The sequence below is a fragment of the Salvia miltiorrhiza genome, chromosome 1 (assembly GCF_028751815.1).
Source record: "Salvia miltiorrhiza cultivar Shanhuang (shh) chromosome 1, IMPLAD_Smil_shh, whole genome shotgun sequence".
Lineage (NCBI taxonomy): Eukaryota > Viridiplantae > Streptophyta > Magnoliopsida > Lamiales > Lamiaceae > Salvia > Salvia miltiorrhiza.
Window position 1 is genome coordinate 30,259,277 of NC_080387.1, and position 23,371 is coordinate 30,282,647.

The following is a 23,371-nucleotide window of genomic DNA, read 5'->3' on the forward strand; positions in this document are numbered from 1 at the left end:
ATTCAGTAATTTGATGTGAAACGCCGGAGTTTGACTACGTGGACTCAATGTTTGAAAGTACATTTTGTGAGGCGAAACGTTTTTCGTTCGCCTCACGAAGCGTAAGTTTCGAAACGGGGTGAGGCGTTAAAAAAACGAAAATCATATAAAACGCATAAATTTATACCTAATATCATAAAACACTTAAAAATATAGCAAACATTACAAAACACATAAAAACCTAACAAATATTCCAAAACTCAAAGTTCTTAACTACTAAGAAGTCTTTAAAATCTTAAATTAAAATCGAATAAATAATCAAATGTCCAAGAAGTGTGAAACATCCTTATCCTCATCTCCATCTCCATCATATTCATCTTCTTCATCCTCATCAATCAATCCAAGGTTCCCACCTATATGATCATCTATATGTTAAAGTTCTTCTAGAATATTATCAAGTTTCTTTATTTTAAGAATCTAATAAGTACAAGTAGAGTACCTCTTTGTTTCCTCTTCCTTTGTCTACTTGAGCTTTCCACCGCTTGAATTGTTAGCGGCGATTCATCTTCCTCAAGTTGGCTTGGGTTGGCTACCCACTCATCATCCGAAGCAGGTTCTTCAACCACCAATGGATCCACATCATCCTTTCGTTGTTGTATCATCATGTACTTGTACTTCAATTTCCTATTGTACATGATGTACACTAAATTGTTCAACCTCGTCGTGGTTAAACGATTTCTTTTCTTTGTGTGCACATGATTGAACATACTCCAATTGCATTCACATGCGGAGGCTGAACAAGTAAGTCCAAGGATCCTAATGGCAAATGCTTTAAGCTCCGGAACATCATCACCAAAATTGTCCCACCATGCAACTAATATAGAAGAAAACTTTGTATTAACGATTTATGATAAAAAAAATTAAATTAAAAGGCTAAATCATTTAATAATACCTGGTGGACGTGTCATGTACGATGCCAAAGATGCTCGAATGCCAAATAATCCTTTCTTGTGGTTGTACTCATCGAGTTGCATATCGATCTTAGAGTAAGTATTTTGATTCGGAACGAGCCGATCTAAACACTTGTACAAACCACTCTTGATCTCGGAATGTGTGGAAACATTTGGACTCCACCTATATCGAGCCCAAATTTCTTTGTACGAAGATGCTTTTCCCTCGAAGTTCATGGCTATCTTCTCCTTTGCCTCATCCATAGCCCCATAAACTATCCTCAAAACTTCAACAAGTGGCTTAGTGGTTTTAATGGAGTAAACCACACTAGGCCAAAATGTGTTGTCGTTCATCACAATTTTCTTCAATTCCTTACCATCAGCTTTCTTTGCCCAAGCACATCCTTGCCATTCTCTTGATACAAACATTGTTTGCAATGGTTGCTTCAATTCAAGCATGCTCTCTAATGTCAAGTAGGCAGTGGCGAATCGTGTCGCAGCGGGTCGAAGCAAATCTTTTCCTGCCATCTTTCTGAAAAGAGCTAGCACCCATTGATGGTTGTATATGAAGTTGCTCACCTTCTTCGCCTTGAGTAATGCATTTTTATGTTGCGGTAACTCACCAATCTTCTCAAGCATCAAGTCGATGTAATGCACTGCGCATGGAGTCCAATACAATTGTGTCTGCTTCTCCATCAACTTCTTTCCAGCTGCTTTGTAATTGGCTGCATTGTCGATCACAAGCTGGATGACATGCTCTTCACCAACTTCCTCTACAACAGCTAGGGATGGCAATCTACCCGCGGGTAACGGATATCCGCGAAAACCCGAACCTATTAGGGTGGGTTTGGATACCATTTGATATCCACGGATAGTTTCGTGGTTGCAATTCACTATCCATTTAGTTCATGGGTATGGGTTTGGATACTTACTATCCATACCCGCGAAACCCGTTTACCCGCGAAAAATACCCGCCAATTACCCGTCAATTATCTGTGAATTACTCGTCAAATATCAACAAAAAATTTCATAAAATATGGGCTTTGAATATATATTTTGAGATTATGGGCTAGCATATTATATCATAAAATAGGCCCAAACAGAAACTGAACTAAGGCCTAAATTCTAATAGTCTAATTTAAATTTGAATTTTGTTGAGCAATTATAGAATTTTGTTGGATTTTATATTTTAGTTGATGAATTTGAATTTAAACATTGTTGTTTGTGGATTTCAACATATGGATTTGAACTATGTTATTTATGTTGATTTTTTTTTCTATTAAATTTGTTGTAAATTTATATTTAAATTTTGTTTCGTGAGTATCCGACGGATAGTAGGTGGCGGGTATCCGGCGGATAGTGGGTATCCGGCGAATAGCGGGTGACGGATACCCGTCGGATAGCGGGTTCGTGGATACCCGACGGGTAGCGGGTTTGGATACCATTTGATATCCATGGATAGTTTCGTGGGTAAAAACCCCTATCCATTTAGTTCGTGGGTATGGGTATGGATAGTCACTATCCGTACCCGTCGTACCTGATTGCCATCCCTAACAACATCATCAAGCAACTCAAAAAGTTTTTGAGCATCCTTCACACAGTCTGATGCGTCAACTGTTCTCAAAAAAATAGTGCCATACTGATTGTTCACCAAGAAGTTGATTAGACTTCTATTTCTCATATCCGACCAACCATCGGATAATATGGAAACGCCAGTCTTCTTCCAGGTTTCTTTGATCTCATCCACTATCTTCTCGGTCGTCTTCTTCTCTTCATCGAGTTTCCAATTCCGTAGCTCATGCATAGATGGAGGCTTTAGTCCTCGACCATAATTTCCAATCGATTGTACCATACTCACGAATGATGCACTTGTTGCAGCATGAAACGGGATAGCATTCTCATAAAAGAATCTTCCAATGTCTAAGCAAACTTGATTTCTGTGCTTTTTGGGCTTCGGTGGAGGTATTTGTCCATCTTTGTCGCTCACCATATACCTATCCATGGGACCTCTTACTCCTCTAGTAGAAATAGTACCGCTAGAGTTAGACCCTACATTCTCCGATATAGGAGCATTGTCAGTGCCAGTGCCACCGCCACCACCTACAATAGGAGCATCGCCACCTTGGAATATGACCCACTATCGACCATCTCTTTATAATTTCTTTGCTTTTTGTGCTTGTTGTCGGTGAAGGCACTCAAGTACACCTGTATCTCGTTCTTCACATCATCAGGTACCTTCCGACATATCGCCACTTCTTTATGATTGCATGCAAGGTGATCCTTCACTCTTTTTACACCTCCAGAAATGTTCTTGCTGCAAAATTTGCATATGAAGTATTTGTACTTAACTGGTTTATCGGTGGGTGGATCGATTTCATCAGCGTATTTCTAAGCGGGGTCTGTTCTTCTGTTATTACTGTCACTCATTGTCTATCTGCGATGTTAAAAAAAAAACGACGAGTTGTTGAACTTAAATTAATAAAATAAACCTACTGTGCACTGAATATAAATAATATAATAAAGTTAAGATACACTAATAGACCTCTGAACCTAAACTCTTTCATAATATTGTCGATCTTAAATAATAAAATAAACATAAGTCAGTGAGTGTGCCACTTGTGACTTGTTAACAGCATGCATTCTTTCATAAATTATTAAATAAGCATTAACATATAAATGCCATGCCACCTCTTGCTACTTTTGCTAGGCTTAAAGTAATGTAGTGGCCAGGAATTAATAATTTAATACCAAATACTATAAATTAAAGTAACAGCCGCAACAATCATAAACTACTTACATGCAAACTCTTCAAACTTGATAATAGTCTGCTGCCAAGAGATGATGAAGGAGACGACTGATGAGTATGTTGCTGCCAACACATGGAGAGGAGACGAGAGAGACGAGCCGCTTTGCTGACTGCGTACTTGAGTTACACAATTCTAGATTTTTTTTAATATTTATAATCTCTTAGCAATTAGTTTCCTACTCTAATTAAAACACTAATTACTCACAAATTAAACAAGCCCATGCAAATTAGGGCTATTACTAATCAAGCCCAAGAATTTTCTGATAGCATATTCATGGAATTTCTTGAAAAATCCATAAATTTCCTGAAGTATTTGAAGATTACGCCTTTCACTATGAAACGCCGCCTCACCGCCTTGCTCTGCATCGGCGAGGCGGAGGCGCACGCTCCAAGTTTTGGGTTGTAAACGGGGAGTCACAAGCGGTATATTACCGCACCGTTTCGAAACTCCGTTTAAGCGCCGCCTTTTTTCGTTTTATAAAACATTGCGTGGACTTATTAATCTACTTGGAATTTCCAGGTTTATTATATTTTAATAAAAAAGCTCAACACAATCCACATAATTCTCATATTTCCTCCTTCAACATCACCCTCCTCCTCTCTTCCTGCCCCTCCTTCTCCACCTTCGACTCCCTTCTCTCCGCCACCGACATCGCCTCCTGCTCTTCCCTCACCATCCTCATCGTCTCCAACTCCCTCCTCCACCCCCAACCTCTCTGACGTCCTCCACTACCACGTCCTCCTCGAGCACCTCTACTTTCTCGACCTCTATCGCATCCCCGCCGGAAAGCTCGTCGTCACCAGCACGCTCATCAATGGCCACAATTTCAATAATAAAAAAATTTATAATCTAACTGTAGAAAGTTTACACATTGAATGCTAGCCGTAAACATTTTCTACATTAATGTACATTTAAGCACCCAAAAATAGCAGTTTTCTTGCAGATCTAAAATTACAGCATCATCTGCCGACATTCATAGAAGAAAGGTTAATGTGAGAGAGAAAAAGAAAAGGAAACGTTGAAATCGTGGCCGTTGATGAGTGTGCTGGTGATGTTGAGCCCCAGAGGGGCAGTCTCCGAGGCGGCGAGATCGGGATCAGGGATAATGAGGAGCGAATTGAGGAAGAGGATTGAGATGTTGTAAGGTAGGGTTTTGATTGGGGGAAGGAGGGTGGCGTTGGAGGCTGGGGAGTGCAATGTAATTGTGGCGGATGAGTCGACGGTGATGTTGACGGCGCCGGAGTTTGCGGCAGCATATCCGGTGGTCTGTAAGAGGGTGGCGACGAGCTACCCGGCGGGGAGAATACGGCGGAGGTCGGGGAGAAAGAGGTACTCATGGAGTGGAAGGCGAGATCCGCGGCGATGCCGGTGGCGGAGAGGAGGGAGTCGAAGGTGGAGAATGAGGGGTAGGAAGAGAGGAGAACGATGATGTTGAGGGACGAAATATGAGAATTATTTGGATTATGTTGAGTTTTTTTTATTAAAATATAACAAACATGGCAATTCCAAGTACATTAATAAGTCCACGCAGTCAAATTCCAGTGTTTCACGTTAATTCCTAAATGCCAAAAAAATTTCATGAGACACAATTAAAAAAATGTTGGGAGGTTTGATATCAATTTGATAATATCAGAATATTGAGACATATTTAATAATTTGGTCAAACGATGAGACATAAAGTAACATTTACCCTATATGCATCGCATATTTTCTTTCAAAATCATGGCTAGATAATTAGAGTTTAATTAGATTAATAAATAAACTCTAATCGTGGATTAGTATTTCTTAATGGTGAATTTAGTCGATCATAATTATTAATAAATTAATAAAGAATAATTAAACATGTTTTGCACATATATTCGTGATGTGTAGGATGTCAATCGGATCGGATTTCGGGCCAACCTTATCCGATTACAAGACATTTGTGTTGAAACTTTTTCAATCCTAACCAATTTTCTGGTTTCGGGCTAATCCATCGGTCAATCAAGCTTTAAAATCTTTATAAAAAAATTAACTATTAATATATTTATTTTGATGATTTTATATTTGTGAATAACATTTCAACATCAATTTATATAATAAATGTAATTCTTAAGGGATAAGAATACACACATTTTTTTTTCTAAAGAATTAATTTATTATATTAATAAAAATAAAGTAATGAAATTTGGAAAAAAATTATTTCAAAAATCCGACACTCGTTAACGGGTGAGCCATATCGAATTGGTGTTATTTTCGAATCAATCTTACCGAATTACCAGTCTTATCTAGGTTATTCAATTACGAATTATTTAGATTGAGAATTTCGAACCTTTCAAAATATCAATCTATTCAGCTTGATCTACGAGTTTCCGACTAGATTGAATTCCCTAAGAGCATCTGTACTGGGGGGTGCGTTGGGCGGTGCGCACCCGGCCCACGTGTACACCTCTTCCCGCCCCTCTCCTCACAGTACCGCCCGCCAGCCCGCACACTTGGCCCCCCTCCTCGCGCCCGCTTCTCTGCTGCTTTAGGTTGGGTGCATGCTTTGCACGCCTCATCTAATAAATAGGCGGAAAAAAAAATTTGAAAACTGTAAAATTGGGCTGAATTCGGCAGAACACCACCTTCAATTAAATAGGCTCTTTTGCTCCCATTTTTTTTTTTAATTTCTACTTTCTACATCTATAAATTAGAGCTCGTTTTACTTCATTTTCAAATCATTCTCTACTCTTTCTTCCTACTATTTCACCTCAATTATGGATGAAAATTTCAAGCAATGGTGGAACACTCACCCACAAAATCCCAACTCCGGCAATTCATCGGGTGGAGGAGACGTCCCAAACGAATGCCGACGAGTTGGCATTTCACTTGAAGAAGATTGAGGAAATCAAACGCCGCAATGATCTTTAAATTTTTTGGTTGTTTATGTTTTTTAATTTGAATTAAGTTAGAATTTCCCTTTTCTTGTAATGCATTTTTAAATGAAACAATATACTCACACGGCCATTTTGAAGATGCAAACACAATATTTGGCCACTAAATGAAAAAACACAAATTTTGACAATTTTTTTATGTTTTCGGACTATTTTGCCCTTAAATAGAGCGGACCGGATTCGAGTCAAATTCAGGTTTGCGCGCGGGTTAGGCACATAGTGCCAACCGAAAAAAAAAAATCTAAGTATATGGCACTAATAGTGTCATTATGTCACTATTAGTGCCATATACTCAGTGTTGCGCGAATAGTTCTTATGACCATATTAATGTCATTAGTGCCATACGAATGACACTTATGACCATATTAGTGCATTTTGAACACTTCCCGGTAGGGCTTAGATTATCATTTATGGTTTAGATTATCCATTTAGGGTTTAGATTCTCCATTTAATGTGTTGTATGAATGGTACTTATGGCCATATATATTAGTGCCATTCGTGACATATACTTAGATTTTTTTTTTTTTTTTTCGGTTGGCACATATGGCACTACCCGCGCGTAAACCCGAATCCGGTCCGCCCTAATTAAGGGCAAAACAATCTTTACACACAAAAATGGCCAAAATTTGTGTTTTTTCAACTAGTGGCCAAATATTGTGTTTCCTTCTTCAAAATGGCTATATCACGAGCGTTCTCTTTTTAAATTTCAATCAATGTAGGATTTCCCTTTTTACTGTAATGCAATTTGAAATTTCAATGAATTTTAAATTTAAATCAATGTAGGATTTCCATTTTAATTGTAATGAAAAAGAACATTAAATTAAACATAATTCTAAAATGAAAAAAATAATTTGAGCACTAAGTATGAGGTTCTTTCACTATGGGGAGTGAGTGCAGACATGGTGGGGACCGCTTTTAAGTATGACTGCTTATTTGAATATTGGGTATTGGTTATATCCGAACCGAACCGAAATCCGCCGATTATCTGGTAACCGATACAGCGATACCCGATATTTGGCTAAATGGTACGGTTAACCGATCGGGTTAAAATTGTAAAATATAATTTTATTAATATAAATATATTTAATTTGATATTTATAATATAACTACAACTTTACGTGAAAGAAAATGTATCAATTTAAAAATTAATAATTAAATAAACTTATAAATATTCAAATATAATAGAACAATCAATAATAAATTATTAAACTATTAAAGTATACTCAACTCAATGAAATCATTAACTTGTTTATGGAATCATCACATGAGGAATCGTGAAGGTGAATTGATTAAATAAATTCTACTAAATGGCTACCCTACATATCTAAATTTTTTATGGTATTTTGGTTACCCGTTTAACCGATCCATATAACCGTCTCATTTAACCGGTAACTAAATATCGTTTGAATTTGAGTACGGATATAACATAAATGTTAAATTTTGGGTACGAGTATCGAAACTTTGGGTACGATTATCCCATATCATGTCACCCCTACTTTTAAAACCCACTTGAACTCTCTACAACGGATGCTCTAAGCGGTGCAGATCGCACAGAAAGCACAAGTTTTCGCATCAATTATTTTGTGACACACTGTGTTTCATATGTAACTAGTACGCTCTCCCGTGCACGGGTTACGATTACACTAAAGCATTAATATAACTAAATTAATAGTCGTCATTTAATATAATAATTTTGGCTCGTAAAAGTCCAAATCGTATATTATTAAATTGTTATATAAATAAATAAATAATTTGTACACATAAATAAATTAATATATATAATATTTTAAATTCTAATTTTAAGATATATAACTAATATTTTATTTACAAATTCATATTAAAATTAATACAAATTTCCTCCTCCTTAATTGCATTAAAAATTATTGTAGTTTAAATAATTATATTTAAAAATCATGTAAACTTTTTTAAAAGGAAAAAAATGACATATGCTTATGTTTGTCACCAATAAACGAAAATACAATGAAAATAGAGTACGATATTCAACATTATAGATAAATGAGAGCGAACAAAAATTAATTTTAATATTTTAATCGATCATAACTTAATAATCTCAAATTTAACATCCATTTGCATTATTTTTATAATAGAAATTAATGATTTTTTAAAAAGAATTATAAAAAAGATATAAAATTTGAAGGGAAAGTTTATGAGTAGAGAGAAAAATTGGAGGTAAACAAACTCCTCTTTTATACTCCCTCCGTCCCAATGAAAGCGGTGCGTATTCCTTTTTAAGTCGTCCCAACGAAAGTGGTGCATTTTCTTTTTTGGTAATAATTTTACACTACAAACAATGTGGCCCCACACACCTTTACACATTTTTACACATTTTTACACTACAATCTTATTCTCTTTAACTCCCGTGGCGAAAAGAAGAGCACCGCTTTCGTTGGGACGGAGGGAGTATTATATATAGATTATTTCAATAATGGTGTTATTGATGAGTTGTAAGTTTATATGTGCCAAGTAATTTGAATAAATATGACAATATTTATCTTTATATGCATTTAAATTTTAATTTGTGTTGCTTTACAAACAAATATATATTTTTTTATCAATCGATTAGTGGAAAGACATGGGTTGAACATGATATAATTGTCATTCATTTTTAAATAATATACATGATCTTTTTAAATTTAAATAGACGTGCTACTATAAAATTAAGCAGTTCAATTTATTTTTTTATTTTTAAATAGTATCAATACTGATTCTCCAATTAATAATTTTTCAATGAGCCATTTTGATGCTTAATATATAGTAAATGTAAATCTAATTTAATATTTAATTAAAAATAGTAATAGTAGATATGTTAATACAAATAAATATAAAAAACAATACAAACATAATTAAAGATTTAATAAATTTAAACCATATCTGAAATATAATTTTTAAGATGATATAATTTATTATTCAACTATAAATTTATATTAAATTAATTTAAATTCTACTTTAAAAACAATACTTTTAAATTGAAGAGCTTTGAAATGAGCTAATATGATTTTAAAAAAAAATACTAACGTGACTTCAATATAAAAGAAAAAAGAGTGGAGAGTGGAGAGAGGAAAGAGGAGAGAGGAATAAATTAATTTTATGATTTCAAACTATTATAACTTTTTTATGTCAATTTTTTTAAATATAATTTTTACATCAAATTAAAGATATTGTCATGATCTTTAATTTAACATCCATATTGAATATTTTTCACGAATCAAATTTGATGATTTCTAGAAAATAATCAAAAGGAAAAAGAGAAGTGAGATAAAATTTGGTAAAAATCATATAATGAAGATGGTGAGAGAACGTGTAAGATGAGAGAGAGTTAGGAGAGAGAAAGTGTGATAAAATGAGTGATAGAAGGAGAGAGAAAATCTGGCGATAAAAAGTTACCGTTAAAAACTGGTGTTTCATATATATATATAGATTTTAGTATTGTTAATAGAGGTTACATGGTATGACATTACATATTATTGTGGGTCAACATATCAAAATGAGAGCCCAAATTCATAAATTGGTCGGAAATAAATAATTGCAAGCGGATCGACTTAGTATCAACCTTACATTTTCTTTTCTATTATAATTTTGAAATTTAATATTTTTTTAATGTATTATCTTATATTTGGAGAGTACCGACGGCATTGCTTCCCCACATACCCAAAAGAAACAAATTGTGCTAAATCTTGTCCAAAAACATCCAATTACAAGCTTGCAATGTACATGTTATGTACAATATGTTTTGGGTTAGACACTAAAGTACCTCTTAAAAAAAAGCAAAAAATACTTACCAAACGCAGATTTATACAAATCTTGTTTCTTACATGATCGAGCTCACTAAGTATATGAACGTGTAATTAACTCGATACGATATTATTTATTTCATTAAAATATAGTGGAAGATACGAGTAACTCCACAATTTAATATTTTACATTATTGGTTGGTCATAAAATTGAGTGGAAGCGGAGTCACTCAATTTATAGGCTCTTTAATCATTGAGTGGATAAAAATATAATAGTGAAGTGTATAATTAATTCCGCATTTGGCCCACGATCTTAATTAGTTGCCTAAACAATTTGAACTCTTCGAAGTCGGCATCTTTCAATTTTCTTCTTTTTGGCATCCTTAAACCGATACAAATACATAAACGAAAAGTATTTTGTAAGGCATAAACGAAAAGTTAATAATAAATGGGAGTTTTTTTTTTGGTCACATGTTAGGAAATTAAAATTATTTTAGTATTCACTAATTACGATATGTATATTAACTCTGTAGTTGTATGTATATTAACTCTGTAGTTGTTAATATGAGAATTCAACTTTCTATATATGGATATGCCATTATATCATCTAATTGATTGTTGATTTATTGTTTGTCACTAAATGACAAATATTAATTATTTGATTGTCATAACAAGTACTCCCTCCGTCCCACTGTAAGTGAGACCTTTTTTTTGGACACGAGAATTAAAAAAAATGTATTTTGTGTGTAGGTGAAAAAGTGAAAAGATGTTTAAAGGAAAAAACTTTTACCCAAAAATGAAAGAGTCTCACTTACAGTGGGACGCTCAAAATAGAAAGAGTCTCAGATACAGTGGGACGGATGGAGTAGCATATTGTATTTCCACACGCATACACACAGTATCATATCTTCATATATATGTATTGTATTTATATAAGAAAAAAGCGTACGCCAGCATAGAGTCGATCATTAATTATCTAGAAAAAACCAAGTCAAAAAACTAATTCTTTGTGAATAATAATACCCATTTTTAAAGTCATTTTCCCACACCATTTATTTAAATTCCATTATTGTACCCCTTAAAAATGAATTACGACAAAAATAATCCCAAGAATTGTCAAAAAGGACGACCAGACGAGCATCCTTTCGGGAACTAGAAATTACTATAACAAACCTATTAAACAGAGATATATATATATATACACACACCTAGAATTATGAAGTGACAAAACCGTGTAAATATAGTGACTTTTACATGAAAAATGGGACCGGAAAATTTATATTTTCTTTAAATTTACACATAATTGGCGCCCCACCATTTGACCACTTACCCGACTCAAACCGCCACCGGTCCGGTCCAACTCTAACGAACCCCGCCGTTTCCTCTTTTCTGCGACCGGCTTCGCCCAGTCCGAGCTCCGAAGAAAGAGCTGACAAGCCTCGAGAACCCGGTTTTCTTACCATCCCCGCTCTTGAACCCGACCCTCCCCGTGCAAGACACTCGTGGCGAACCCGGTTCGGTCGCATGTAGGGCGGCCTTCCCGGCCGGTTCGGAGCGGCTTCTAAAGAGCGACCTCCCCGGCTTCTTCTCCGGCGGATTCCCATCGGTTCTTCCGGTTTTCTGAACCTTGGGGAGCGAGAAAACCGTGGGCGCGGATAATTTTTTATGAGAGACGACGGCGGAGCGATGAGAGAAGGAGTTGAAGTTGCGGTGGTAGCCTATCTTCAACGATGATTTGCGCTGCATTACAGCATTGCGATCGAACCATTCGAACTCGTCGTCGCTGGTGACGTAGAAGGATTCCGGTGGAAGATCGGAGGAGGTTTCTGATAGATCTAAGTTGGATTGATGAGAAGCCATTCTTACAATTTAGAGAGAGAGAGAGAGAGAGAGGGAGTTTTGGAAGAGGAGAAGATTTAACAAAGCATATGGGTATGTTCCCTCAATAAGATAATGACAAAGGAACAATGTTGTTTTTTTGGCCCTCCTTCTTCTACCCAAGGACAATTCAGTTTCTATCTTTTAAACAACTTTCATTCTTTGTATGCTCTTTATATGGAAAACAAAACATAAATGAAATCATGTATTTTGATTTTTGAGGAATATGTTTTTGTAACTTTTTTTTAGATCAAACTTTTCCATCTCTAATAAAATAAAATACTACTCCCTAAATTTAATTTCATTGGTTAATTGACTAATTTACACGTGGGTTAAATTTTTCAGTCATTTTCTCATTAAACAAATCTTGTCGGGTTAGTTTGTCGGTGTTTAGAAAGTCTAGGGAGGTCTAATTTGCTATAAATTGAGTTTTAATTGCAACAATTTTGAACAATTTATACAACAATTAATGCCCGAAATTTGATCATGAATCGATATATATGCGGTAAAAAATAAAATAAATTAAAATGTTGGATTGACATGGAATGGAACATTTGGACACGCCATCGTAATTCGTACCATAGTTAGATGCATGTACATAGTTGAGAATTGAGATAATCTATCAAAATAAAATATTTTGATAATCACAATTGTTATATACTCTATTCTTTATCCGTCCCATATTTTAGTATTTATTTTTTATTTTAATTCATTTTACTATTTATTATTTATTTATATTTTTAGTAAAAGTGAATTATTTATTTTATTTTAATTACTTTAACACTTTTATAATATATTTAATTATTTTATTAAAATTTGTATCATTTAAATGACTACTAAAATATGGGATTAATGAAGTAGATAATTGAGACAAAGTACGTAGAATAGTAAATCAATTGACCCTCCTTCAAAAAAAGTAAAACAATTGATCAATTTGATGCTATTTCCATCGTATTATATCTTTTGATGTAATGGATTAGGTGACGTGTGTTAAATACTTTTTCGTCAGAGGAGAAATATTATGGCCGAGACAAAAAATAAGAAAAAAGTGTCACGAGATACTAACGAAAATAGGATAATTAATTAATGTTGCAAGATAACAAATTTGGAGTCTTATGTATTTTATTAAAATTATTGAGCGTGTTACACGCACATTAAACAATATTAAGAAACAAAAAGTGGCTATATATATAATTCGCATGTTATTTAATTCCTAATATATATGACCATGTTATATTGTCGAGGTTCTTTCCCATGAAAACACCTTAATCGCACGCAAAATTGAAAAAATTAAAATCCGATTGTCAAATTGGTGTTTCAAAATTTTTTCAATGATGAATTTAATGGAGGTTTAAATAAGTCATAAAATTGAAGAATCGTAATTGATATCCCCATCATTGAGCTTAACAAACTCCTCAAATTTCAAGGCGGGGTTACAATTTTCAAGTCAATATTCAAAATTGGTAAGAGCTGACATTATTATGATCTCATCTATTTAATTCTTACTTTGATTTCAATCATTCAAATTAGGTCGTACATCTATTTTAAATTTATAGACCATCACCCAATTTGCATGCATCCACATTTTAAGGTTATCGTCGATGACAAATATAACCGATAACAAATTAAATGTTTGAATTGAATATATAATTATTCACCCGCAATACACGCTTCAACTAATTAATTCAGATTTTCGTGGTTAGTCGATCTCGAGTTGAGTGTTGAAAATTTTAAGATTGATTTCTTAACATAAACCATAATCGAGCTTAAAATTGAACTTATGTTTGTAATGTGGAATATCTAGATAAAATTATAATACTATAATCAAATACATCAATAAATTAACGTGTTTGTATAATTACTTGACATCATTAAACATTATGTGTCAATTTCAAAATATAAGTAAAATTTCTATAACTTATATCGTGCTAATTTCACGAGCTTACTGCATACAAGTTAGTAGAGCAATATAGCAAAAGAAGCCAACCACTGATGGCACGTAAGCTGAAAATGTACACTTTCAACGAGTCTTAAGAATCGAAAATTTGAACTGCATTAAATATGGAGAGTTTTAAAAGTGAACCATAAGACCATCTCCATCCGGGGAGGCGAAGGCCGGATCAATCCGGTCGCTGGGAGGGTGTGGCTGCGCTGGAGATGCGGCCAGTTGCGAGGCCGTGTCTTGGTGGAGACCCGGGGCGAAGAGAAGAGAGAAAATGGTTGGCGCGTCCGACGGACGCGCCCCATTTAAAAAAAAAAATAATCGAAAATCTATTTTTTTTTTAAAATTTAACCGTTATTGTTTTTTTTTTTAAATTCGACCGTTGCATTGAACGGCTATTTTTTTTTTTCCTTTTTTCCCTTCTATAAATACCACTCTTTCACAATATAAAATTCACCACTTTCTCAACTACAAATCTCTCTTCAAAAATTTTCTCATCTCAACTACAATTCTCTCTTCTACATTTTTCTTGTAATGGATCGCGAATTCAATGAATACCTCGAGCAACAAGGCGGCGGTTCGAGACTTTCGATGATGGGGTTTGCTATATTTTCGCAAGCCTCCAATGTCTTGGCTACGGGAAATCTTCCCACGCCGGCGGCGCACGCCAACGTCCAAGAAGAGCCGGAGGCGGTGAGGCCGAAAGCCAAGGGCACCCGCCGCGCTTCATATTCTAGCGAGGAGTCCGAGCTCGTGGCAATCTTTTGGGCGCTTCAAATTTAACCGTTATTGTTTTTTTTTTTGTTTTTTGTTTTTAAATTCGACCGTTGCATTGAACGGCCATTTTTTGTTTTTTGTTTTTTTTTCTTTTTTTCCCTTCTATAAATACCACTCTTTCACAATATAAAATTCACCACTTTCTCAACTACAAATCTCTCTTCAAAAATTTTCTCATCTCAACTACAATTCTCTCTTCTACATTTTTCTTGTAATGGATCGCGAATTCAATGAATACCTCGAGCAACAAGGCAGCGGTTCGAGGCTTTCGATGATGGGGTTTGCTATATTTTCGCAAGCCTCCAATGTCTTGGCTACGGGAAATCTTCCCACGCCGGCGGCGCACGCCAACGTCCAAGAAGAGCCGGAGGCGGCGAGGCCGAAAGCCAAGGGCACCCGCGCTTCATATTCTAGCGAGGAGTTCGAGCTCGTGGCAATCTTTTGGGCGGAGGCAACCCACAATCCAATTTTGAGGACCTCCCAAAGGTTGCTCCAATATTGGGGAGCAATCGCGGAAAAGTTCAACGCGCTCAATGAGTCTAGAGCGCCGACGCGAAAGCCGGAACATCTCAAGTCCCACTTCGCCCGTGTCCAAAAGGAGATGAAATTCTTCGAGGGCTTCTACAACACTTGCAAGGAGAATTGGGGGAGTGGTATGAGCGACGATCAAATCACCCAACAAGCCCAGACGATGTTCGAGGCGAATTTCAAGAAGCAATTCTCCTACATCAAAGCTTGGAAAGTGCTTCGCGTGTGCGAAAAATTCATGTCGCAAGCCGGGGATGTCCACTCCGCAAAGAAGTCGAAGGGCTCCGATGGTGGAGCAACCACCACTTCTTCGGAGCCGAGTGTGACGACGAGCTGTGTTTAAAAAAGTGCGCCCAGGCGCGTGCCTTAAGCAAGGCGCATGGGTAGGGGGCTTTTTGGTGGGAGGCGCAGAAAGGCGCTAAAAGCGCACCCAGGCGCGCTTTCCCTAGGGCGCACGCCTTTTGTAGATTAGGTTTAGGGTTTTAAGTTACGCTTTTTTTTTAAAAAAATTAAAACATAACACAGCAGCCTCCCTTTATCCTCTCTTCTCTTCTCTGTGTCCTTCCCTCCTTTTGCTCACCTACCGGCGCTGCCGGCCAGCCGTCGCCGCCGCCAGCCCCAGTCGTCCGCCGCCGCCGCCAGCCTCCAGGTCAGTTTTGTTAATTTCTTTAGTTTGGTTTGGTAGGCTTTAAGTTTGTTTAGTTTCTTTAATTTCAGTTTCAATATTATAGTTAAATAAATTCAGTTTTTTTAAGTTCTTTTTTATAATTTCAGTTTTGATTGATATTATAAATTTATAATTGAATAAATTTTATTTTTTTAATTTCAGTTTTACTCTCAATCTCAATGTCTTCGGGTAAGTCACGTGTATCATCATCAACGGGGGATGATGATGAGCGGGATCCGGCTAGAAAATATGGGACACCGAATCCAAACAATCCTTATGCGTGGACTTGTCAATTTTGTCTAAAAGTGACAAATGGAGGAGCATTTCGCATGAAACAACATATAGTGGGTGGTTATAGGAATGCAAAGAAATGTCCTAAGGCTCCGGAACATGTTCGAGTAGAAGTAAATTCTTATATGATGAAGAAAGCAACTAGCAAAGTGATGAAGCATTTTACTAAAAATCCACCTCAATGTGTTGATGATCAAGAAGAGGATGAAGAGATGTAAATTAGGTAGCTCACGCACCATGACGAGTAAGAAGGTCCCGGCTCCAAAGAGGATGCAAGATCCTTTAGATGTTTATCTTGCTTGTAGCCAACCTAGTTCTCAAAGTCATGAAGTATTGAAGGGAAGAAAAGAAAGAAAATGAGTCTTTGGTGCTAGTAACAAGTTATGTAGGGAAAGAGCTTGTAAAGCAATTGCAAGGTTCTTTTATGACAATGCTATTCCCTTCCATCCGGCCACTAGTGATAGCTTCAAGAACATGGTTGAAGAAATTGGACAATATGGTCCCGGATTGGAACCACCGAGCATCTATGAGCTAAGAGTTCATTTTCTTCAAAAGGAAGTGGAAGACACGGACACCAAAGTGTTGGAGTTCAAGAAAGAATGGGCCACAAAGTGATGTTCTATTTTATCCGATGGATGGCGTAATTCGGTGGTGCAAAAGGATATTGTGAACTTCCTTGTCAATTCTCCAAAAGGGTCCGTGTTCATCAAATCGGTGGAAGTATCCGAAGTTGTGAAAGATGCAATCACTTTGTTTCAAATGCTTGATTCTATTGTTGACGAAGTTGGAGAGGCAAATGTTGTGCAAGTGGTGACGGATAATGCATCTAACTATGTCAAAGCGGGTAAGAAATTTAAATCATCTTCAATTTTATACAATCACTTTATTATTTTCTTAAGTATTAAAGCTTTTAATCTGTTATGATAGGGAAATTGCTTATGACAAAAAGACCACATCTTTATTGGACTCCATGTGCCGCACATTGCGTGGACTTGATGTTGGAGGATATTGGAAAGCTTCCAAAGATCAAGAATGCCCTCAAGAAGGCGATCTTCATGAATGGTTATATATATAACCACGTCATTGTTGTCAACATGATGAGAAGATTCACAAATCAAAGGAATTTGCATCGACCGGCGGTCACAAGGTTTGCAACTTTCTTTATCACTCTTGCACAATATCATAAGCAAAAGAACAATTTGAGGAAGATGGTGACTTCGGAAGAGTGGAATGCTTCAAAGTGGCCAAAGGAAGCGGGAGGAAAGAAGGTGACAACTTATATTTTGCAAGACACATTTTGGAGGAATGTGTTGCATGCTCTTAAGTTGGGAGGTCCTCTTGTGACGGTACTTCGGATGGTTGATGGGGATAAAAAACCGGCTATGGGGTACATTTATGAAGCTATGGATAGAGCTAAAGAGGCTATTGCTAAGAGTTTTGGTCACAAGGAGGAGCATTACAAAGAAGCATTTGAGATCATTGATAAAAGATGGGATTGCCAACTTCACCATCCTTTACATGCGGCCGGATACTTTCTTAATCCGGAAATCTATTACGATAATCCGGATCAAGTGAGTTGCCAAGAGGTTGAGAAAGGCTTGTATGAATGCATTCAAAGGTTGATTCCCGATGAAGCAACTCAAGACAAGCTCATGGTTGAGTTGGATGCCTACAAAAATGCAGAGGGTCTATTTGGCAATGCAATGGCAATTAGACATAGAAAGGTCAAATCACCAGGTAACATTTTATATTTGAAAATCTAATTAAGTGTTGAATTAATTAATGTTTCATATTCTAACAAACCGTCATTTTTAAAATGTCTATAGCGGATTGGTGGTCTTGTTATGGATCTTCAAGTCCCAACCTCAAATCATTTGCAATAAAAGTTCTTAGCCTCACTTGTAGTGCTACCGGATGTGAGAGAAATTGGAGTGTCTTTGATCATGTAAGCTATTATTTTATTTTACTTTGACTATAATACATAAATATGATTTTAACCTATTATCTTTTATATTTTTATAGCTTCATACCAAGAAGAGAAACCGATTGGCACAAGATCGGCTTAATAAATTGGTTTATGTGAAGTATAATCGTACTTTGGAAAGGCGATACAAGAGGAAAGACACAATAGATCCTATTTTATTAGAAGAGATTGATGATAGCAATGAATGGTTGGTTGGACATATGGATGGGGAATCTTCTAATGAAGATGATCTTGTGTTTGATGATGGTGATTTGACATGGAATGTCGTTAGTAAGGCTTCAGGAGCTAATGATCCTATTTATAGCACTAGACGGGCATCTAGAGTTGATAAAGGAAAGAGTGTAGTTGCTTCGAGTTCGAGAAGGCTTTTAGATGAGGATGAAGATACGGATGAGGAGAGGGATGTGAATGAGATGGAAGAGGACATTGGTGAAGACAAAGATGATGGAGATGGGGATGACACACTTGAGGGTGATGGACTTGAGGATGATGATTATTGATTACTTGTTTGATATTTGATCGTACTTTTAGACTTGCGTATTTTAAAACTTAAGTATTTGTGTGTTTTTTATTAAGTATATGTGTGTTTAAGTACTATTTGTAGTTTTAAGTTGTGTTTTTGGTATAAAATATAATGTGGGTAAATATATTAGAATTTTTTAGGCTTTACTGCGCCTCGCCTACGAAAAGCCCACGCCTGCGCTTAAAGCCCTGTGCCTAGGCTTCGAGGCATGTTTGCGCCTCGGGCTTTTTAAAATCCAGATGACGAGGCCCCAAGGCCAAAAAGCGGCAAAGCGAGACAAGGGCAAGGCGAAGAAGGGAGAAGGGTCTTCGGGAGGAGGTTCGACGTTCTCTGACGCCCTTGAGAAGGTGGCCGAAAGCATGAAGGAGCATGCTCTCAAAACGGGAAAATCGCCGAGGTCAAAAAAATGCAATCCGAGATTAAACAGGAGAAGATGGATATGAAGCTCTTGAACAAGGACACAACGGGTATGACAGAGGCACAATTGGCCTTGCACAACCACCTAGTCCAAGAAGTGCTCAAGCGTCGAGGGCTTATTTAAATTAGGAAATTATTGTTATTTTTTTATTTTATTATCGTATTTTAATTATGTTTTTAATTTTATTTTAATTATTGTAATGTTTAATTTTATTTTTAATGAAATTGGGAATTTAAAATAAAAGTGTAGAAATATGAATTTTGTGGAAATGGAGATCTAAGACACCCTCTAAGCACCAATGCATTGGAGAGGGGTGTGTCTTAGGTGGGGACCACCATCTAAGATACCCCTAAGACACCAGTTGCATGGTGTCTTAGGGGGTGTCTTAGATGGTGGTCCCCACCTAAGACACACCCCTCTCCAATGCATTGGTGTTTAGAGGGTATCTTAGATTTTCATTTCCACAAAATTTATATTTCTATGCTTTTATTTTTAAATTTCAAATTTCATTACAAATAAAATTAAACATTACAATAATTAAAACATAATTAAAATACAATAATAAAATTAAAAATAACAATAATTTCATAATTTAAATAAGCCCTCGACGCTTGAGCACTTCTTGGACTAGGTGGTTGTGCAACGCCAATTGTGTCTCCGTCATACCCGTCGTGTCCTTGTTCATGAGCTTCATATCCATCTCCTCTCGTTTCATCTCAGCTTGCATTTTTTTGACCTCGGCGATTTCTCTCATTTTGAGAGCATGCTCCTTCATGCTTTCGGCCACCTTCTCGAGGGCGTCGGAGAACGTCGAACCTCCTCCCGAAGACCCTTCTCCCTTCTTCGCCTTGCCCTTGCCTCGCTTTGCCGCTTTTTGGCCTTGGGGCCTCGTCGTGACACTCGGCTCCGAAGAAGTGGTGGTTGCTCCACCATCGGAGCCCTTCAACTTCTTTGCGGAGTGGACATCCCCAGCTTGCGACATGAATCTTTCACATTCGCGAAGCACTTTCCAAGCTTTGATGTAGGAGAATTGCTTCTTGAAATTCGCCTCGAACATCGTCTGGGCTTGTTGGGTGATTTGATCGTCGCTCATACCACTCCCCCAATTCTCCTTGCAAGTGTTGTAGAAGCCCTCGAAGAATTTCATCTCCTTTTGGACACGGGCGAAGTGGGACTTGAGATGTTCCGCCTTTCGCGGCGGCGCTCCCGACTCAATGAGCGCATTGAACTTCTCCGCGATTGCTCCCCAATATTGGAGCAACCTTTGGGAGGTCCCCAAAATAGGATTGTGGGTTGCCTCCGCCCACAAGATTGCCACGAGCTCGGACTCCTCGCTAGAATATGCAGCGCAGGTGCCCTTGGCTTTCGGCCTCAACGCCTCCGGCTCTTCTTGGACGTTGGCGTTCGCCGCCGGCGTGGGAAGATTTCCCGTAGCCAAGACATTGGAGGCTTGCGAAAATGGAGCAAATCCCATCATTGGAAGCCTCGAACCGCCTTGTTGCTCGAGGTATTCATCGAATTCGCAATCCATTACAAGCAAAATGTAGAAGAGAGAATTGTTGTTGGGATTAAAAAAAATTTAAAGAGAGAATTGTAGTTGAGAAAATGATGAATTTGATATTGTGGAAGAGTGGTATTTATAGAAGGGAAAAAAACAAAAAAACAAAAAACAAAAAATAAAAAATAGTCGTTTAAAACAACAACGGTCGATTTAAAAAAAAAATTGCAACAGCTATTTTAAATTAAAAAAATGAATTTCGATTTTTTTTAAATGGGGCGCGTCCTCCGGACGCGCCAACCATTTCCTCCCTTCGTCCCGTGTCTTAGCCAAGACACCGCCTCGCATCAGGGCGGGTCTCCAACGCTGCTCGCCTCCCAGCGCCCCGGATAGACACTCCACTCGCACCGGCGAGTGGAGATGCTCTAAATAGCTTAATAATCCTCTAAATTTGTACATGAGAGCGCATATTTAAGCTATGAGTTAAATCTAATATCAAGAGTCCTATTAATTAGACAACTTAACCCGATTGTCTTTAATATTTATAAAGCAAAAAGTCAATAGGAAAATAATACCTTCTACCTAAGAAAAAAGTAAAATTAATATACATGCTACATGTACTTTTTTACCTTGATGTCTGATTTTGTCTTTTTAGCTCTTCGCGCGAGAGGGGAATGAGAGATAGAAGAAAAGAGAACTAGATGGAAGGATATGCGGAATTTCATGTTTTTTTTTTCATGTTATAAACTCTGTTAGAGTATCCACAGTGGGTGATAGTCCCCATTCGAGTCACCCACACATCGGATCACCCACTGCAGAAGGTCATGACTCGAGGTTGCCCCGATTTATTGGGTGTACGTGGCCTGATGTGCTTTGGGGCGGGTGCGTGCTATGCACGCGTGTGATTAAAAAAAATCAAAATTTGAAAAAACGGTTGTTGCCTATTTTTAATTTTTATTTTATTTTATTTTCGGTCATTCGACCGTTTTAAATTTTTTTTTCTTCCTTTTTTCTTTATATACTCTTCCCCTTCTTCTATCTTCTTCTATCTTCTCCTATCAATTTCTCTAAAAAACAAAATGGATCCACACAATCTCAATTGGTATGACTCAAATTGGGTTCCCGACCTCTCCGGCGGAGACGATTATCATCCCGATTTGGCGGGTATCAACTTTTCATCTTCTAAGGTATGAGCCCCACTTCTGGCCCCTTCAACTACTGGAATGCATGGATGACGCTCCGAATCAACCGAAGGTTCAAGTCCATATACCTTGAGGGCGACATTCATTCCTCCAAGAGGACGAAGACGCCGGAGACGGGCGACTTCACCACCTCGACGTCGGGAGAAGAGATCACGTCTTCCCGCCCAATTGGAAACAAGGTGGCGGCGAGAGCGACGAAGGGGAAGGGAAAGGCGTCGCAAAGCTTGGAGCCTCCACCGCAATACACGGAGAGGTTGGATAGATCGGACGACAAGCTGCAAAAAATGATCGGCGAGTACGCCAAGAAGAACCAGCTGAAGATGGAGATCCATGGCGATCGGGTCATGTTCATGAAGACTTCCGACATGACTTCAGAGCAGCTAGAATGGCACAAGCAATGGGTGCTGGAGATCCTAGCTCGGCGAAGGGGCGGTGGAGACAAGATAGATTTTAATTATGTTTTTAGGTTTTAATTAAGTAATTTTAAATTATGTCTTTAGTTTTTTTTTTCTTTTTTAAATGTAATTTTTAGGAATTTAAAATTTAATGAAGTTTAATTTGAAGTAAATTGTGTTATTTAAATGTGTGCAATTAAAATTAAATAAAAAAAAATACAAAAATCAACACTAAAAAGATCAGGTCAGCTATCAAGTCACCTCATTGTGGCCTCTTTAATCCAATGTGGTCCTCCATCTATCAGGTCACCACTGTGGATGCTCTTACTCACATGATATTACTACATCCGTAGCATGTATATTAAATCGTGCTCAAGATGAACAAGGATTAGGGGAGCAATTTCATTGGACCTATAGGACTAAATGTTACATCTCCGTGATGATTTATTTTATGTAAATACGATTATATGTGAGACAAATAATCTACAGGTCGAATTTTCAAAATTTAGTTGAATTCCATGTTTTAACCAATTGTTGAGTTGGATTTTTATCTCAACATCAAAACTCCACTTAAAACACTAAGGCTGTGTTTACTTTGATGGATAAATTTATCCATGAAAAAGGAATGATAACAAAAATTTATGTCTTGAAATGTCTTCTTTCTTTTCCAATATTTGACACAAAAAATATATTCATCATTTTTTCTTCCTTATTTTCATTTCAATGATGGATAATATTATCCACTCAAAAATGGATGGATAATATTATCCATCTTTGAAGTGAAAATAAGAAAGGAAAAATGGCGAACATCTCTTTTGTGTAAAATATTGGGAAAGAGAAATATTTTAAGGCATAAATTTTGTTA

At 36.9% G+C, this 23,371-nt stretch overlaps 4 protein-coding genes across 4 annotated transcripts; 2 read left to right on the top strand and 2 right to left on the bottom strand.

Annotated features, from left to right (window-relative positions):
- Positions 1-297: 297 nt before the first annotated feature.
- Positions 298-4,418, bottom strand: LOC131006061 (uncharacterized). Its single transcript, XM_057933204.1, has 7 exons — positions 4,321-4,418; positions 3,034-3,243; positions 2,467-2,947; positions 1,912-1,922; positions 932-1,725; positions 479-853; positions 298-392 (listed from the first exon to the last, which is right to left on the bottom strand). Exons 1-7 carry the CDS (start codon positions 4,416-4,418, stop codon positions 298-300), a joined length of 2,064 nt encoding a protein of 687 aa, XP_057789187.1.
- Positions 4,419-15,214: 10,796 nt separating this feature from the next.
- Positions 15,215-15,871, top strand: LOC131006070 (uncharacterized). Its single transcript, XM_057933215.1, has one exon. It carries the CDS (start codon positions 15,215-15,217, stop codon positions 15,869-15,871), a length of 657 nt encoding a protein of 218 aa, XP_057789198.1.
- A 962-nt stretch (positions 15,872-16,833) lies between these two features.
- Positions 16,834-18,866, top strand: LOC131019360 (uncharacterized). The gene is made up of 2 exons (XM_057947894.1): positions 16,834-18,223; positions 18,313-18,866. The coding sequence occupies exons 1-2, from the start codon at positions 17,407-17,409 to the stop codon at positions 18,456-18,458; spliced, it is 963 nt and encodes a 320-aa protein (XP_057803877.1). The 5' UTR covers positions 16,834-17,406; the 3' UTR covers positions 18,459-18,866.
- Positions 18,867-19,412: 546 nt separating this feature from the next.
- LOC131006079 (uncharacterized) lies at positions 19,413-20,942 on the bottom strand. The gene is made up of 2 exons (XM_057933225.1): positions 20,342-20,942; positions 19,413-19,495 (listed from the first exon to the last, which is right to left on the bottom strand). The coding sequence occupies exons 1-2, from the start codon at positions 20,940-20,942 to the stop codon at positions 19,413-19,415; spliced, it is 684 nt and encodes a 227-aa protein (XP_057789208.1).
- Between the last annotated feature and the right edge of the window lie 2,429 nt (positions 20,943-23,371).

Bases quoted from the DNA above. Each gene is read 5' to 3' on its own strand.
- LOC131006061 (XM_057933204.1), bottom strand. From the start codon at position 4,418: ATGAGGATGGTGAGGGAAGAGCAGGAGGCGATGTCGGTGGCGGAGAGA. The intron at 3,244-4,320 runs GTTGAAGGAGGA...CAAATTTTGCAG, and splicing joins GAAGAGAGGAGGAGGGTGAT to CAAGAACATTTCTGGAGGTG. The intron at 854-931 runs GTATTATTAAAT...CTTCTATATTAG, and splicing joins GTACATGACACGTCCACCAG to TTGCATGGTGGGACAATTTT.
- LOC131019360 (XM_057947894.1), top strand. From the start codon at position 17,407: ATGATAGGGAAATTGCTTATGACAAAAAGACCACATCTTTATTGGACT. The intron at 18,224-18,312 runs GTAACATTTTAT...AAATGTCTATAG, and splicing joins TAGAAAGGTCAAATCACCAG to CGGATTGGTGGTCTTGTTAT.
- LOC131006070 (XM_057933215.1), top strand. From the start codon at position 15,215: ATGGATCGCGAATTCAATGAATACCTCGAGCAACAAGGCAGCGGTTCG.
- LOC131006079 (XM_057933225.1), bottom strand. From the start codon at position 20,942: ATGGATTGCGAATTCGATGAATACCTCGAGCAACAAGGCGGTTCGAGG. The intron at 19,496-20,341 runs GTGGAGCAACCA...TTCTTGGACTAG, and splicing joins GAAGTTGAAGGGCTCCGATG to GTGGTTGTGCAAGGCCAATT.